The sequence below is a fragment of the Tiliqua scincoides genome, chromosome 5, assembly GCF_035046505.1.
Source record: "Tiliqua scincoides isolate rTilSci1 chromosome 5, rTilSci1.hap2, whole genome shotgun sequence".
Lineage (NCBI taxonomy): Eukaryota > Metazoa > Chordata > Lepidosauria > Squamata > Scincidae > Tiliqua > Tiliqua scincoides.
In genome coordinates, this window is record NC_089825.1 from 88,012,740 (window position 1) to 88,031,138 (window position 18,399).

An 18,399-nucleotide genomic window follows, 5' to 3' on the forward strand; every position below is an offset into this window, starting at 1 on the left:
ACTAGCTTTTCATGTAGTTAAAACTACTCTATGGATTTTTAAAGTGACAGTGGAAAGAATGGGGTATTTTGAACATCTTTCTCTTCCACTCTTCTGTGAGGAGGAGGTAAGGTTTAGTCAGCTAGGTAATTGACTTGAACAGGAAAGACTAATCCCTGTGTGCTATACCAACATTTTGTCTCCAGGTGATTGGAATTTTTCAGTCCTGCTTATACAATTCCTTTCTGCAAAATGTACTAAAGACAGTGGATACCACCAACCTCAGTTAGGTTGTACTTCAGTTGAAGAATTTAGACTTCCATGATGGAAGAGAGGACCAAAAGAGAAGTAATCTTGAAACATGCTTGGTTAATGATGACCAAGAGCTGCTTGCTTCTCTTTTCCTTGACTTTTCCCTGCTCTGTTTCCATTACATTTCTTGGTCCCTGACCTCTGGCCTGTCCCTGTGTTACCAATTAACAAATACTGTCAACCCCCTAGTTAAGGAACTGTCTTGTCACTTTTAGTGCTGGACCAGTGGTTTTCAAACTCTGGGGAAAGTTTGAGCTGCTCTAAGACCTTGCAGGGGTAGGGGGAGGCAGCGGGCGCTGGGGAAAGGCAGCGATGCAATCCCCAGGATCGCGCTGCTCAGGGGGCTGCAGGGGCTTGGATCTACTTACCAGAGCCTCTTGTAGCCTCCTGGGGGTGCAGGGAGTCCTGTGCAACTGTCTTCAGGGCTCCCTGAAGCTTTAGAAGTGAAAGTGGAGCAATCGCACCCCGCCTCCGCAAAACCTGAAGCGGAGCACAATTGCTCTACTTTCCTAAAGCTTCAGGGAGCCCTGCAGAAGGTCGCGCAGGGCTGCACTCACCCCTGGGAGGCTGCAGGAGGCTCTGGTAAGTGAACCCAAGCCCCTGCAGCCCCCCTCAGGTGCCTTCCCCTCACCCCCGCAAGTACTTAGAGCAACTCAAACTCTCCCTGAGAGTTTGAAAACCACTGCTCTACTGCATGACCTAACATGATTGCAATGAAGGCAAAATTGGGAATAAATACTTTTTTAGTTTCTGGCATGTTGGATAATCCCATTAATCCTGTCACTGCCTCCTCCCTACCACCTTGCTGCCCCTGCCCCTTGGGGACAGAGGCCAGGGCCCTTGGGCTGGGGTGTTGCGACGCCCCAGTTTGAAAAGCCCTGCACTAGACAATACATAAACACAAATACTGAATAATTGGACAGGTAAGATTAGGTAGGCTGTAGTGCAAAAGCTGCCATTGGAGCCTCTAATATCCAGTCCTGGTTTGAATCTCGGCCACAGATTCATTTGATGGCCTCAGGCAAGCAGCTCTCAACCTCAACCTTATTGATGATAAGGCCACACCTGGAGTATTGTGTCCAGTTCTGGTTGCCAAATCTCAAAAAGGACATAGTGGAAATTGAAAAGGTGCAAAAGAGGGCAATTAAGATGATTACTGGGCTGGGGCACCTTCCTTATGAGGAAAGGCTATAGCGTTTGGGCCTCTTCAGCCTAGAAAAGAGACACCTGAGGGGGGACATGATTGAGACATACAAAATTATGCATGGGAAGGATAAAGTGGATAGAGAGATGTTCTTTACACTCTCACATAACACCAGAACCAGGGGACATCCACTAAAATTGAGCGTTGGGAGGGTTAGGACTGACAAAAGAAAATATTTTTTTACTCAGCTTGTGGTCATTCTGTGGAACTCCTTGCTCAGGATGTGGTGATGGCATCTGTCCTGGATGCCTTTAAAAGGGGATTGGACACGTTTCTGGAGGAAAAATCCATTATGGGTTACAAGCCATGATGTGTATGTGTAACCTCCTGATTTTAGAAATGGGCTATGTTAGAATGCCAGTGCAAGGGAGGGCACCAGGATGCAGGTCTCTTGTTATCAGGTATGCTCCCTGGGGCATTTGGTGGGGCCGCTGTGAGATACAGGAAGCTGGACTAGATGGGCCTATGGCCTGATCCAGTGGGGCTGTTCTTATGTTCTCAGCTCCATTCTTAGTAGGGAAATAATGCAGACCTACCACCCAAGGACACTGTAAGGAAAGCTTGCATAAACGCTCAAACCTATGGACTACCTAATTCAGCATCCCATTTGTCATAGTGGCCAACCACACGCCTGCAGGATGCTCACAAGCAGGATGCTCACAAGCACATTAAAGTGATGGCTCTTTCCTGCTACAGCCTCACAGAATCTGATATTCAGTGGTATACAGCCTCTGAACCTGGCAGTTGTATTTGCCATAATGACTGTTAGCCAATGGTAGGTTTATCCTGCATGAATCTGTTGTATCTTCTCTTAAAAGCTATTTAAGCCAGTGGCTTAAATTAAATATAAGTGAATTCTATATACAGTGGTGCCTCGCATAACGAAATTAATCCGTTCCGCAAGTCCTTTCGTTATGCGAATTTTTCGTTATGCGAAACGCGTTTTCCCATAGGAATGCATTGAAATTTAATTAATCCGTTCCTATGGGCAAGAAAAGTCAGAACAAAGTCAAATTTGGTTTACAAAGTGTTTATTAAGTGCTCTTTAAAGGCTTACATACTGTACTGAGGATTTCAAAAATTTCAAGCACAAAACTTCAACTTTTTAAACATGACAGAAAAACATTTAAAAATCAGCAAACATGAGGCAGGACCATCTGACTTGAGGCTCAACACTGAAACTGAACAGAAACAGTCACAAACAGTCCTTGGACTGTGCAAAACTCTTCAGAAAGTACATTTTTAAGGCATGTAAACAGGGACATCATACAGAAACCAATACAGAAACTTTTTAAAATCACCAAAGGACTCTAAGGCTCTAGGGGACACTTGTACACAAACATTTTAAGGTGACCAAGTCAGGCTGAAGTGTCTCAACCTACAGGACCAGTCTTTTAAGTCAGGAAACTGGAGGCAGACAGAACTGTCTCCACATCACAGCAGCAGTCGTTTACGTTCCCAGAGCTGCGGAGGGTCTCTCTGGGGATGGCACGAACGCTGGTCAACTGGGAAGGCGCAGTAGAGTAGGCAGGGACACTGGCAAACGTGGAGGAGGTGCAGTAGAGTAGGCAGGGACACTGGCAAACGTGGAGGAGGCGCAGTAGAGTAGGCAGGGACACTGGCAAACGTGGAGAAGGCGCAGTAGAGTAGGCAGGGACACTGGCAAACGTGGAGAAGACGCATGCAGGAACGGTCTCAGGCTGTCTAGCTAGGACAGAAGCAGTTTACAGTTAGCCAAAGACAACCTGGAGACAGACCCCTCTGTCCCCCAAGTCTCAGCATCACTGCTCTAACTTAACAACTTGGACAATGCTGGCAAACTGGGAGAAGGTGCAGTAGAGTAGGCAGGGACACTGGCAAACTGGGAACAGTCTCAGGCTGGCTAGCTAGGACAGAAGCAGTTTGCAGTTAGCCAGAGACAACCTGGAGACAGACCCCTCTGTCCCCCAAGTCTCAGCATCACTGCTCTAACTTACCTTAACTTAACAACTTGGACAACTGGGAGAAGGCTTCAAGGCTTGACTTCAAGGCTTCTAGGAGGAGGAGGAAGAAGGCAACTGGGCACCACTGGTAGAAGCAGCAGGTTCCTCTTCCACTCTTTGCTTCTTCATGAAGAACCTGTCCATGGTCTGCTGCTTCAGCTGCCTTTTCAGCACCCCTCTGAAAGAGGACATGATCCTTCTATCAAACATGTTCGCAAGGTCATGTGCCAGAGCCTTGCCTGGGTGGTGCCGCTGTGCATAAGTCTGCACGTTTTGCCACTGTTGGCAGACGTCCTTCAGTTCCGTGGAGGACAGCTGTTCCTCACTTGTCGCTTCTTCCTCTTCCAAAGAGGCCTGCTCCTGCGTAGCCTCTGCCTGCAGTTCGACCAGCTCCTGGGTGAACAGCTCCCAGTCGCAGATGTCCTCCTCTGTGACCTCGAGGCCCATGGTCCTCCCCAAGGAAACAATGTCCTCCAGCACTGTTGACTCTGGTGCAGGCGCAGAAGCATCAGAGTCACTTGTTGCCACACACTCTGGCCACAGGTTGCGCCAAGTGGAATTCAGATTTCTCTGGCTGATCCTGTCCCAGGCCTTAAGAACATAAGAACAGCCCCACTGGATCAGGCCATAGGCCCATCTAGTCCAGCTTCCTGTATCTCACAGCGGCCCACCAAATGCCCAGGGAGCACACCAGATAACGATCATCTTGGTGATCATCTTCACGCAGCTGACGATGTCGAAGTGGTCTCTCCAGAATTCATGCAGGGTGAGGTTGGTGCAATCGGTCACCTCGAAGCAGTGCCTGAAAAGCTCCTTGGTGTACAGTTTTTTGAAATTGGCGATGACCTGCTGATCCATTGGCTGGAGTAGTGGGGTGGTGTTAGGCGGCAGGAACATGATGTTTATGAAGCGGAAGTCCTCTAACAAGTCTTCCTCAAGGCCTGGAGGATGAGCAGGAGCATTGTCCATCAGAAGCACGGCCTTCATCGGCAGGTCGTTGTCCAGCAGGTACTGCTTGACAGCAGGGCCAAAAGCCAGATTGACCCACTCCACAAACAGGATGCGTGTGACCCAAGCCTTAGCGTTGGATCGCCACAACACGCTCAGCTGGTCTTTGTTGACCTTGTGCTTCCTGAAGGCCCGTGGGTTCTCGGAGTGGTACACCAGCAGGGGCTTTATCTTCAGGTCCCCGCTGGCGTTGGCACAGAAGAGGAGGGTCAGACGGTCCTTCATGGGCTTGTGGCCAGGCAGCTTGGTCTCCTCTTCAGTGAGGAAGGTCCTTTTGGGCATCCTCTTCCAAAACAGCCCGGTCTCATCGCAGTTGAAGACCTGCTGTGGAAGGTAGCCCTGTGTAGTCACGACCTCCAGGAACTCCGAGGCAAAGTCCTCAGCCGCAGGAACATCGGAACTGGCAGCCTCTCCATGCCTGACCACGCTGTGGATTCCAGATCTGGTTTTGAATCTTTCAAACCAGCCTCTGCTTGCCTTGAAGACTGCTGGCTCGGCTGAGGTTCCTGGCTCTTGCTGTACGAGGTCTGCGTGCAAGGCCTTGGCCTTCTCACAAATGACAGCCTCAGTCACGGTGTCCCCTGCACGCTGCTTCTCTTCCATCCAGATGAGCAGCAACTTCTCCACCTCCTCCAGAACAGGTGGCCGGTTCCTTACGATCCTGGTGACTCCCTTGGCTGCATCTGTTGCAAGGATTCTCTCCCTCATCTTCAGGATGGTCCCGATGGTGGATGGATTCCTCCCGTACTCCCTGGTGAGGTCTGTCAATCACATGCCTCCGTCGTGCTTCTGGATGATCTCCTTCTTCATTTCTAGTGTCATCTTTGTCCTCTTCCTGGCCTCTGCAGGAGCAGCCTTCTTGGGACCCATGTCAGCAGTTGCTACGTTCGCAAAAACAAAAGGCAGTGCTTCACATCCGCTTCACGCACACCTTCCCACCCCTGGCCAAACCTGCCTGGGACCAAAAAGTGGCATAACACCCCCCCACTCCCCAACACAGGAGAACAAATGCACACGGTGAAGCTACGCTCCCTACCTGGCCAAACCTGCCTGGGACCAAAAAGTGGCATAACACCCCCCCACCCCCCAACACAGGAGAACAAATGCACATGGTGAAGCTACGCTCCCTACCTGGCCAAACCTGCCTGGGACCAAAAAGTGGCATAACACCCCCCCCACCCCCCAACACAGGAGAACAAATGCACATGGTGAAGCTACGCTCCCTACCTTTCCACTGCTTGAGATGTCCCTGTGAAGAAGCTCCTTAAATCCTGGTCTGGAAAAACGGTTGCAAATGAGTTACACAGATTCCCCAAACTGCTGGAAAAATTCCCCTAACCTCCCCAAAACAGCAGCCCAAAACTGCTGTTGGCCAGCTGCCCCCCAAAAAGTACCTCAAATGCTGCCCACCACTTCCCAAAAGTTATGAAAAGTTCAAAGAAACTTACCTTAACTGCTGGTAGTAGGTTCCCCAAGGAGTTGGTGAACTGCTCAGAACTGTTGACCAAAGACAGGGTTCGCCCACAGCACAGGCTCCTGGAAGTCAACCCTGGAACTGCATGTGGAGAAGTGAGCCGAGGCTGCATTGGGGAGGCTTTTTAAACCTCCAGGCACAATGCATCCTGGGTATTAACGGTTGTGCGATTTAAAACAAACCAGGACAGGACAATAAAAAAAAAAATTCGTTATGCGAAGCATAAGTCACAAAAATTCGTTATGCGAGTTACCAAACTTCGCGAACTGCTTTTGTTAAGCGGGTTTTTCGGTGCGCGGGGCATTCGTTATGCGAGGCACCACTGTATTAATCATTAATTATCCATTTTGCATCCAAGATAAAGCAATTTCATTGGGTTGCGCAATGTTCTAGAACTAGTGGTCTAGATTCATAGGAGAGGGAGACAGTTTCCTATCTACTTTCTCCACACCATGCAGAACTCTTTAAATATTGATCATGTCTTCCCTTTAGTCATTTTTAAACTAAAAAGCCCCAAATGCTTTACCTCGGATAATGTATATGAAGCACTTTGAACAACAAGGAAAAGTACTAGATAACTTTTTTATTTATTTTTCACATTTTTTAAACCACCCTTCCTCCAAGGAGCTCAGGGTGGTATTACATGGTTTCCTCCTGTTCCTTTGTCTTCACAACAACCCTGTGAGGTAGGTCAGTCTGAGAGATAGTGACTGGCCCTAAATCACTAGGAAGCTTCATGACTAAGACGGTACTTGAACCTGGATCTTCCAGGTCCAAGGCCAACTTCTGAGCCACCACACCATTCCAGTTCTCAATGTTCGTTGGTCATTATTTTGCCGCCTTTGTAGAATGCTTTTTTATTCCTTGTATAAGTGGATATGATGGTGATAGCATTGACTCTCACCAGGATTGTCACTGAAATGCTAAAGCAAATTCTGGACAATGGGGCTAAACAAATTCCAGGTACCTGGTTGTTCTGGCATTAAAGAATACAGCACTGGCAACCATGCCTGGATCTTCCACTCTTTTTCTTGCCCTGGGTGGGCTGGCTCTGAAAAAGAAATTATAATGCTTCCTTGTAGGAATTGAAGATTTAAAAAAACTCTCTGAGCCATTTTGGGGAATGTTTGTGCCCAGGGTTGTGTGTGTGTTTTGTGAGAACATTATGCAGGGACAGAAATTGGTGTTGCCCTCAGTAAATGGTTTGTCTTCTATGTCTGTAGAGCTAGTCTTGCTAGTGTGGTGCAATGCTTAGTGAAATCTCAGAAGTTTAAGGGGGAGCTGGCCTTGAACAGTTTCCTGTGGTTGAGGGGGGGGGGCAGTGCTTCTGTACCCTGCACATTATTCTTCCCTTTCCCATTACTAAATTCAGAGGAGAATAAATTATACAACTGGAAGCAAATTTCCTTTTGTATGTTTGAGGTACAATTTTTTAAACTCTTCCTGGTGCAGAATCTTATTTTAACACACATTATTCACAGGTCTAAATACTCTTGTGTCTGGACTTACTCTTTTTCTCCCGCCCCACCCTTCCCCCTGTCCTGGACAGAGTATGGAAAGCTGGTGAAGTAGGTTACCCAGGTTAGGTTGCCACTACCTCTTACATACATGTGAGTGGATGAACATGCCTATTCTGTTTTTTGCAGCTCCTGATTTGGTCAGCCCTTCCACCTCTGTGCCCATCCTAGCCCAATGACAGGAGGAACAAGCTGCCAGTTTCAACTGCATGCTTATTCTTTGCTTGTGCCCCTACCTTTTCAACTGCCAGGAAATTGTTTCCTGTTTGTCATTCCCTGTATGTGTTTATGTGGTGCACAAGCCTTTAGTTTTGACCATTCTTCCTCCTGCCCACAATGGTTAGGAAAATGCTGTTTTTTTCACGGGGGAGGGGTGAACTTTGCCCTTGTTCCAACCATGAAGCACTCGCTTAGGAGACAGTTGGTACTGACCTGAGGGGTAGGAGTGAAACACAGTAGGTTCGAAACCAGGAAAGACCCTTCAAGCCCATATTTCCACCAGTAAGGGCTGAAAAAGTTCCTAGTGAAGTGCTTTTTCGTCTCCTGAAATGCATCTCTTGTGCCTAGGATGCAAAACCCTCAAGTCTCTCCTTGCAGCTTCCCTTCTGCCTTTTAAAAGCAAGTTAAATCTGGGTCGATGGGGAAGAGGAGACCTTGGGGAACAGATAGAGGGAACAAGTTTCTGGATAAAAGCTGCTGCCTGGCAAGGCTTATTGTGAAGGGTGATGCTCAAGAGATGTTAGTCAACATTCCTTTCAGTGCTCCCCTGCACAGTCGCAGGCATCTCTGCCTAGCTTGGGTGGGGCATCCTGGTGTGGGAGCTTCTCAAGGAGACAGAGGCCCAAATGCTGCTGCAGCTCCCAGGGCGACCTGGGAGGGGTGGAATAGATGAGAAACCATTGGCTTTCCTCTTTGCATCCTAGGTGACGAGAGCAAGGAGGAGCCCTTTCCCCGCATCCTCAGCAGGGACTTGAGGCATGGGATTGGTTCTTTCTGCAGCCTAGGTAACCAGCACAGGGCGGAGCCTGGCTCCCTCTGCATCCTCCGCGGTGACCTGGGGGAGGGGATTGGCTCAGACTGCAGCCTAGGTAACAGGCATGTGTGTGTGAGAGTGGGGGGGGGGTGTTGTCTCAGTCTCGCTGCAGCCTCAGCACAGCACATGGGGTGGGGATTCCATTCTGCAGCTTGGGCATTGAGCAGGGGGTGGGGATTCGCCGGAACTCCTCCATAAGCGACAAGCTGAGGAGAGCAGAGGATTGGATCTCATGCTGGGGAGGGGGGGAGGGAAGAAGGCTGGCTATAGCACAGCACCTGTGGGTCACATGCTGGAAAGGAGGGGGACTTCCAAACAACTCGGGGGCTGCTGGCAAGCCTGCCAAAAAAAGCGCAACTGCTTACTGAAACCGGAGATGTCTGTGCGGCACCCTGCCTGGGTCACCCAGCTCTGCCTGCCCGGAATTTGCGCTCTACATAGACCATGATCTGGGTGGACAGCTCTGGGAGCAGCAGCTGGGGACATGAGAAAGGTATCCCTTTCCTTTAACACTTTTCTCACCGTGCCTGCTGCTTGCTTTTGGCTAGACCAGGCCAGATCTCTCCCCACCAAGCACTATGTACTGAGCGTCTGCAGCAGGCAGGGATGTGTGATATTTTGATGAGGCTGTGAGAGAAGGGGGCAGTGGCAGGTGTGTGAAGTGGGTGTTCTGACCCATTACAGAGCAAAGGGGTGTAGTGGGGAGAGTCCTTAATTTCTGTGGATATGTTGGTGTTGACGATCTGGTTATGAAGGGATAATGTGTGGAGAATGGGCTTTGGGCTAGTTATCCCCATGGAAGAAAGGCAGGTGGGCAGCATTTTACTATGTAGATATTCTTATGTTGAAATGCTGGGAGAGGAGGTTAAAAATGTCTTTGATCCAGGTGGGATCCTTGCCCATTTGATCATGGAAGATAAATGGGTACCTTGATGATGAAGCTGTGGATGGGGGTGCAGAGGGTCTTTGTACCCCCAAGACATAGGTAACCGGACAAGACATCATGTGGATTAGAGTTTTTAATCTGAATCAGTATTTTGAGGAAGAGGAACAAGATAAGGGATGATGAGGGCCAGTTGCTGGTGTGGATCATATGCCCTATGAAGGGAAGTGATAGTGGCAGGGGGAGGAGGCAATAGGCTGCAATCTTATGTACACTTTCTAAAGCGTGAGCCCATTGAAGAAAATAAGACTTCTGAGTAGACAAGCGTCGAATTCTGCTCTAAAGTTGCTAGTTAATTTGGGTGAATATGAAAGTGGCTGTTTGGAGGGAAGGGAGGTGATCTATATGGGGTTCCTGATCAATTTGTCCCTGGAAGAACGATTAGGGCTAGGGATGCTGATCAACCAAGACAGCAGGATTGAGAAGAGGAGCTAGCAGGTGTGGAGGAGACCATAAAACAGCCCTGAAACATTTGACCAGTAAGGGTGACATTGGGTTTGGCATACTTGGGCTGGAGGTGTTGTGTCTCAGGTCAGAGATAGACAGATAATTCCAAAGGGCATTGTTAGATTGACCAACCAAATGCTCAAGGGTACAGGGCAGTCATGTATGAAATTCACCACAGAGCTCTGGTGTATGTTCTGTGGAGCTGAGATAGGGGGCACTTTACTCTGGTTCTTCCAGGAAGAAAGATTTGACCATTCAAAATGGGTACCTCAGTATCCTGAATTCTGGGCCCTTTTGCTCCTTCAGTCTGATGCAGGAATGAAATAATAGTTTGCAGGGTAGTTATTAGCTTTCCATGGGAAATGGGGGGGATAGTGGAAGGGTGGGGTCCCAGGTACAGGCTGCCAGTGGTATGACTGCAGGGTTTCTTGTAAAAGAACAACGGACTGTGCCACAGGGCGGGGAGGCATCTCTGTGTGGTTGGCAGTTCTAGGGCTGGGCCAGAGAAAAGAAACATACTCCTGCAGTGCGTGAATAAATATAGCCTGGTTGCCTGCCGGGTGAGGGTGGGTCAGCCTTGGGAGAGGCCTGTCCTGCAGAATATTGTGAGGGGAATGGGGGTTTAAAGGGTAGCAGCATTCCAGAGTGGGGGGAAATGTCTGGAGTGGGGTGGGGGGTGAGCACTGATCACTGCTCTGCGGCTGGGAGAAAGCAGAGTGTTTTAGGGTGTGTATAGCTGGGTGAGAGTTTTCTGTCTGAAGGACTGGGGAAGGCAGGCTATCTGTCTGTCTGGAGCGGAGGGAGCTGGCAAGGCATAGCACGCATGGCAAGCCTAGTTCTCGTGTTGCATCAGGTGGCTGAAAATGCAGAGCTTCCCCACCCCTTTATGCAAATGCCCAGAATGGCACCACAGGCTGATGCAAGCCTGCTGCTATGGAGCAGCAATCCAGAATGACAATTGGCCCTCCCTCAGCCAGCCAGCCAGCCAGCTGTCTGAGCAGTTAAAGCTGCAGGCTTCCTCCTGCCTGGACAGAGAGAGTTCTGCTGCGTAGCATGGGCAGTGAGGAGGCGACAGCTTGGTGGCTGTTCATGGAGTTCCTGGTCTGTGCCCCGGAGCAGCCTCTTTGCAGAGCTGCTCTTGGCACACTCCCAGTGCAGAATGGCTATCGGTGGAGGGCAGGTATCTGGAGCCCCGCGACAGCGAGGGTGGTCCCGAAAAAAACCAGGGGAGGTGGGCCTGACCCTCACTTGGAAAGAAGGACGGCACTTTGAGGTGAGTAGGGTCAAACAGCCTCATCTTAGAGGCTGAAGATCTGCTGGGGCTTTGGTGTGGGAAATGTAGTTGTTTGTGCTGTGGCTTTTGCAGGGGATGGGGCATCTTCCAAAGTAGGGGGCTTTTGGGGAAAGAGTTGAGGGTTTGAAGAAATGTTTTTCCTCCTTCCCTCCTAGGACATTGATTTAATTGACATCCTGTGGAGACAGGATATCGACCTTGGAGCTGGGCGTGAGATTTTTGACTACAGTCACCGCCAGAAGGAGAACGAAGTGGACAAAGAACCGAGTAACGGGCAGGAGTGTGGGGATGGCTGGAGGAGCAGAGGAGATGATGCTGCGGACAGGGCCTTGCTAGTGGATGGCGAGACAGGGGAGAGTTTCCCTGCACAGGTATGACATGCTGCTGGGTTGGTGGTGGTAGGGCAGCTCTCTTTCCCAGCATTCTGGAACTGGTCGCCATACCTTCTTAATAGATGAGAGGGGAAATCTGCTGCTGCCTCTGATTGGCTGCATGTCTAAGTAGGTCTTGGATTGAATTGTTGTCTCAAGGGAAAAAGTGAGGATAAGCTGTGGTGCTGGAAAAACATCCTCCCCTTGTCAGGCTACAAACACAACCCTAAGAGAATTAGTCTTGAAATACTGCTGGTGTTCAGAATGTCTGATCCTTGTCAAGGAAGCAAGCAGGGCAGTTTCTCTGTGTACTGGGTTTGAGTGCATAGGTATTGGTTACATCTGAGTGTCCCTGGTTAAGGCCTTGGTCTATATTCCTTGCTTTCCACATAAAAAAAATTAATAAAAACCTGATTCACTCGGCATGGCTGGTTTTGAGCACAGTAGTTGCTGAAACAGGCCACAAGCAAATCTCTTGACCTTCTTCAGTCTGCCTTGACCCAGTCCTAGTTGCTATTTCCCTGTAATATGTATGTTGTTTGTGGTGGTTGCCAGCACTTCAGATCCTGCAAAGAAAGTGACATATCCCAGGGTGGTGCACTCCAAAGTTAACACTGCTCTTAAGGGTATCTTTGGAAAAGCTGCCACTAGGAACAGTGCTCTGCTTATGGACTACACTTAATTCTACACCAAGATAATCCACATCTAAGAATATTGACTGGAAGTTATATATATTGATGATGGCTTTGACTGGAAGTTTTGTCAAAGTGTGAAAGGTGCCTTTTTGTGGGACAAGGTAGGGTAGGGCTGTCATCAAAGGAAGCAACTGTGTACGGTTGGGACAAGGATGTGGGATGAGGTGCTGGGACTCATCAGTTGGACTATCCAGACACTGACTAGTTGTTGAAATGAGCTGTTTGCACACAGTGTTTCTTGGTTTGGTATGCCTGGTTCTGAGCAGACAACCTTGTCTTGGGGCTGTGGGTTGGAATGGATCATTGGTCTTAATTGATAATGACTTGCATCTGAGTTTGCAATAGTCTAAGGTGAGGTTACAGACCAGCGTTCATACCTGTTTTTTAAATTAGAGGAACAATGGGAAGGGGCTAAAGAGGTATAGTTAATTTTTAAAAATTACATGAGTCTCCATGGCAGGCTAGGGTTAATGATGGTCTGAAAACTGAAAAGGGTTGAAGGCAGTTTGTCTAGAGGACCTTTGTGGTCAGACTGAGATGAAATAATAGCTGTACTTTGTGTTCTTCCAGGTGCCTGGTGTGGAGGACCAGACAGCCTTGTCCTTGGAGGAGTGCCTTAGGTTGCTGGAGGCCACGTTTCCCTTTGGGGAGAACTCGGAGGTGGGTATGCTTGACCCTCAGAAAATGAAAGATTAACTACTTGGCATTAGTAACACCTGTCATTTCTACGGAACTTTTCAGTCTATAAATGAACTTGATCATTCATCTTCTGTCCTTGCAATAACCTTGTGAAGCTATGTTGGGCTTTGAGTTGTAGAAATGTTGAAAGCCAATCAGTGAGCTGACCAGGGATTTGGTCCTGGATCAACCACAGCAAAACCCAGTGCCCTGTACAGTGCTGGCCTTTGCAGGCTTTGCAGAGTAAGCCTTTCCATATCAAGAAAGAAGCTGCTTTTGTTCCAGGCATGGGGCCAGTTAGATTAACAAAAAAGGGAGGTGGCCAGTGTCGCCTTCCTCCTTCTCCCCGCTTGCTTGAAAGTCCCTTGTACTGTGAACGCAGGAAGTATTGGGATATGACTGTCACAGGTGGAACCAGACTTGATGCTTGTAAAGCTTACCCTGGGAGAGGAGAAGAGTATGGTTGGACACTTCACAGCCAGAATGGCAGCTAATTCTGCTTTGCTTTCAGTTTCCAGCTGCAGATGCTCCCAGCCTAACTGAAGCTGTGCCTAGTGAGAGTGGGTCTTCTGTTGCCCCAGAAGGGCTCCTGTCTCCTCTTCTGACAGAGACAGAGTTGCCCTTTGATCTGGAGCAGCAGTGGCAGGACCTCATGTCTATCATGGAAACGCAGGTGAGGAGGACTGGCTTCTCTGTGTGTTGTCCTTTTCTGGGTCCCTTGTTGCTTCCTCTCCTCTCCCCATTAAATTCTCCTTGTCTTTTTCTGTCTTGCTTGCACCTACATGACATTAACACAAAGCATGAGCAAACAAGGCACACTGCTCCAAGCAGTTGCCTGCGGAACATAAGTCTCCCAAGTTGCTTGTTACAGGAGAGAATCAAACAAAAGGCCAAGTCTCAAGTCAAGATAAGTCAATGCAACCTTGAGGATAATTCCTTACCAACCTTAAATATAGTCTCTCCCAGTTGCTTGCATGTGATCTGGTGTCTGTACCTACTACAAAAAAAGGTTTCAGTATTGAATTTGAGCAAGGCTTGCTTTGTTCCCGGAATCTGTATTGGAAGCCACTTTCAGGATCTTGAAATGAAATCCCCATCACATTGGGAACCTTTCTCTCAAAACTTTGTACATGATCAGCAGCAGCATATATTTCAAGTTTCTTTCTCTTAATGCTCAGTCATCCCTTTCAAGTGTCAGGAGGGAAGCAGAAGTGGATTGACAACAGGCCTAAACATCCTTAAGCCCCAAAATCTCTCAATTAAAAAACAAAGTACTCAGTAGCAGAGGGTGCTTCCCTTTTCCTTTCATGCAGGGAATCGTAACTGGGAGCATGTGATGGTGTGTTACAACTCAGATTTGCTTTCTCCTTAATAGTAAATGTTTTTGAGTATCTGCTGAGGAGTAGAGAAAATTTAAATTCTGCAAGAACATATCATGCACATTGCAGAATACACTCTGTGCACAAAGTAAACCATTTTATGTACCATGGCAGAATTTGTATAACAGATGCTAGCAACTTTCTCATAAATGGCAGTGACAAAGCTATTCATGTACCCCTTCCTAGCAACTAATAGGAGCCAGCTTCCTCCCCCCTCCCATAACCTGCCAGTAAGTCCCATCAGCACAGATGCTGGTTTTCACTTTACACTACCTCTCTTCACCTCTAGCCTGTGCTTTGCAAGTTCAGCTCTTTGGGCTAAATTTGGTCCAGGAACCAGAAGCCTCTGACCTGGTGTGTACTATTTTGTTCTTGTGCTAGAAAAAAAAGGAGTTCATCAGAGTGTGTCTCATGTATAAGAGGAAGAGAAGTCCCATAGTCATTAATGTGTGTTAAACTTTCCAGAATGACTTGTTTGGAATGTTTCATTTTCTGTGCTGTCTTTGAGACCCTCTTCAGGAGACTTGTTTTGTGTACTCCTGTCTGTCCATGGTGGGGTGAAAGAACTGGTTAAGGAAAGAGACACAGCTGGAGTCTGAAACATGTTTTCTTTTCAGGGTATGGAGGTGAACAGCACGGCAGCTGCAGAGACCCTGTACAACAGCCCAAGTGGAGACATTCTCACAGCCAACTACAGCCTTGCTCCATCCACTCCCATCAACCAGAATGTCAGCCTGCATCAGGCATCACTGGGTGGCTGCACACAGGACTTCCCTTCCCTGTTCAGCTCTGAGATTGAGAGGCCCTCAGTGGCTGGCAGCTCAGCTTTGTTACAGTTGGTTCCCGACAACTCCACTGGCTTCAACACCACATTTGGCTCTACTAATCTAAGTGGGATTTTCTTCCCTCCCCAGCTAAACAGCACTGTAAATGAGACATCTGGGCCTGACCTCCCAGATCCTCTTGGTGGACTCCTGGATGAAGCCATGTTAGATGAGATTAGTTTGATGGACTTGGCTATTGAAGAAGGCTTCAACCCAGTGCAAGCCTCCCGCCTAGAGGAAGAATTTGACTCAGACTCTGGGCTCTCCTTGGACTCAAGCCACAGCCCTGCTTCTCTTAGCAGCTCAGAAGCATCATCGTCATCCTCTTCAGCTTCTTCATCTTTTTCTGAGGAAGGTGCTGTGGGCTATAACTCGGACTCTGAAAATGTTGACTTTGAAGATGCAGAAGGGGCGGTTGGGTACCAGCCAGAGTACAGCAAGTTTTGTCGCATGAGCTACCAGAACCCTTCTCAACTGCATTACTTGCCTTACCTGGAACATGTGGGCCACAACCATACCTACAACATGGCCCCCAGGACCTTAGATTCTGACGAACCTCAGCCAACAAGCATGGGAAAGAAGAGTGCCAAGGATAAGCAGGCGGACTTCCTGGATAAGCAGATGAGCAGAGATGAGCACCGAGCCAGAGCCATGAAGATTCCTTTTCCCAATGAGAAGATCATCAACCTGCCTGTGGAGGAGTTCAATGAACTCCTGTCAAAGTACCAATTGAGTGAGGCCCAGCTGAGTCTCATCCGGGACATTCGGAGGCGGGGTAAGAACAAGATGGCTGCTCAGAACTGTCGTAAGAGAAAGCTGGACACTATACTCAACCTGGAACGGGACGTGGAGGATTTGCAGAGAGACAAGTCAAAGCTGCTCAGGGAGAAGGTGGAGTTCCTCAGATCCATCCGCCAGATGAAGCAAAAGGTGCAGAGCCTCTACCAGGAGGTGTTTGGCCGCCTGCGTGATGAGAATGGTCAGCCCTACTCCCCAAATCAGTATGCCCTACAGTATGCCAGTGATGGCAGCGTTCTCCTAATACCACGTTCCTTGGCTGACCAGCAAGGCAGGCGACAGGAGAGGAAACAGAAAGACAGGAGGAAGTGAGCGATGATGAATGTCAGCAGGAGGGTGCAAAACTCACTGAAACTATTCTGGAGAAGGGCTGAGCCCAGAAGAATTTGAAGGAACTTTCATGCCTTCTTATCCAATATATCTTCTCAAACCATGATAGCTGCCAGCCAGTGTATAGGAGCAGACTGCTGGGCGGGGGGTATACAAGTCTTGAGGGGCAGAATGGCAAAGCATGTTCAGAGAGAGCTGTACCCCCAGCAACCTGGAACCCATTGTTGAACATGTGGGGAGGGGAACTAGCTGGCATAATGTGTGGGGAGGGGGGGTTGAGTCTCTGCAGAGGGTAGAAAAGCTGGATTTTTTTAAGAGGAAAAAGAGGTTTAAGTGGACAGACTGAGCAGGGTTAAGAGCATTTTTTTCTTTAAACTTCCAAAACGTGGATATTTCAGGTAGCTTTTGCCAGAACCAGTTTTGATACTGGTTCTATCCAGTTTGAAAAGATAACCAAATCCACTGTTAGCCAATGTCCCTCCTTAGGCGTGCATATGTGTGTGTATCTACAAGTGGAACATGTGAAATGGTGTGGTATTTAGGGAGGAGGATTGGAGATGTTGTATTAACCTTTTTCAGTTTGAGAGGAAATGAGATTCCCATTCAAGGGGTTAACTAGTGTAGTCTTTCTGGTGTACCTTAGCACCCGCCATAAATGCTGGGAAGATAGGACTGAAAAGGGTTAATAGAGTAAACATACTCGCACTGCTCCTCTCCTCGCCAATTGAAAACTTACTAAGCATGTCACTGCCCACAGCGAGGAGCCAGTATAATGAATGGCTGGGCCACCACCAAGATGCATTCAAACAAGATAGCGCACGGTAAACTGCATGCTACAATGCTGTCTTTCCCCACTGATTGGCTTGAAGGTAATCTCTTTGGGGAGAAAAGGGGTGGGTGGGCTGGCTGGCTGTGAAGCCCACACTTTCACCCAACTGGGAGTTTGGTATGTAGTCATTGCCACTTGAGCCTACAGCACAAGTTTTGCTTCCATAAAGCGGGTGTGTTGCATAGAGTGTAGCCACATATGGCAAGCCCCCTTCTTAGCAAGCACTTTGATTTTAATTTATTTTATCTTTAGAGCTCTGCTCCTGTGTGTTTCCCACCACATAGAATGAACTTGTAGTATGCATGTAGGAAAGAAAAGGGAGGAATTTCCCCCAGTGATCAAAGCTGCTGAAAGTTCTTTTTGCCATAAAGATTTGATGCATAACTGTGTAATTCCACAGCTGGCTTTCTTTCTGTCCTTGGGTGTCATTCCAACTCCCCCATTTTTTAAAATAAGGCGAAGGGTGAGGGTAGTGCCTTGAACACAACTGGCCTCAAGCTCTGAGGCAGTCCTCAAAGCTGTTAACTTGCAGTATAGCACAGCTGGGAGTATTACTGACCTTACCAGCAAATGATGAGCTAAATGGCTTTGGTTTTTCCCAGCCAGTCAGTCAGTCCTGTGTATGTGATGGAGTGCAAGGGTGTAGCACTGAAATGGGCATCCTCCAAAGGGTTGAGGGAATACGAAGCACTGTCCCTGTAGTAAAGGGCAAATTTTGCAACCAGGTGTTCCATGAGCTTGTTTTCTTGAGGCCATGATTTCTTGCAGGGAAGAAATGGGGATGGGTGGGAAATGAGCTAATGTTGAGTCTCTTCCACTTCTCTTGCTCCTGCAATTTGGCAGCATGAAACTTGAAGCACAAAATGTGTTGAGCTATGGCTGGGTTGCTGGGTGGTGAGGTTGTGGAGCCCTGATGTGTGCATGTGTTAATTTATTTTTACCTAAGAGGTTTTATTTTGAATGGTTTCTATGACCTGTTGGGGAGAAGAGAGAGCGAGAGCGTGTGAGCACAGGACAAAAATAAAAAGGCTTATTCACTATTTGAGTGTTTTGATGTTCTTAATGGGATTATCCAACATGCCAGAAGCTAAAAAAGTATTTATTCCCAATTTTGCCTTCATTCAATCATGTTAGGTCATGCGGTAGAGCAGCGGTTTTCAAACTCTCAGGGACAGTTTGAGCTGCTCTAACTTCTTGCGGGGGGGGGGGGGGGGGAGAAGGCAGCTGCATGATCCCCAGGATCGCATTGCTCAGGGAGACTTCAGGGGGTGCGGGGAGCCCTGCATGACTTTCTGCAGGGCT

At 48.3% G+C, this 18,399-nt stretch overlaps 1 protein-coding gene across 3 annotated transcripts in view; it reads left to right on the plus strand.

The window, feature by feature from the left end:
* NFE2L1 (NFE2 like bZIP transcription factor 1) overlaps positions 1 to 18,137 on the plus strand; it is a 37,951-nt gene extending 19,814 nt beyond the window's left edge. For 2 of the 3 annotated variants that reach the window (XM_066628798.1, XM_066628797.1), the window contains 4 exons: positions 11,349 to 11,564; positions 12,830 to 12,919; positions 13,449 to 13,610; positions 14,934 to 18,137. In XM_066628798.1, coding sequence (XP_066484895.1) covers positions 11,349 to 11,564; positions 12,830 to 12,919; positions 13,449 to 13,610; positions 14,934 to 16,250 — 1,785 coding nt within the window. In that variant the 3' untranslated portion in view covers positions 16,251 to 18,137. Of the gene's footprint in view, positions 1 to 10,931; positions 11,173 to 11,348; positions 11,565 to 12,829; positions 12,920 to 13,448; positions 13,611 to 14,933 lie in introns of those variants that run through there. The other variant, XM_066628799.1, reaches the window with a different exon arrangement.
* The last annotated feature ends 262 nt before the right edge of the window (positions 18,138 to 18,399 follow it).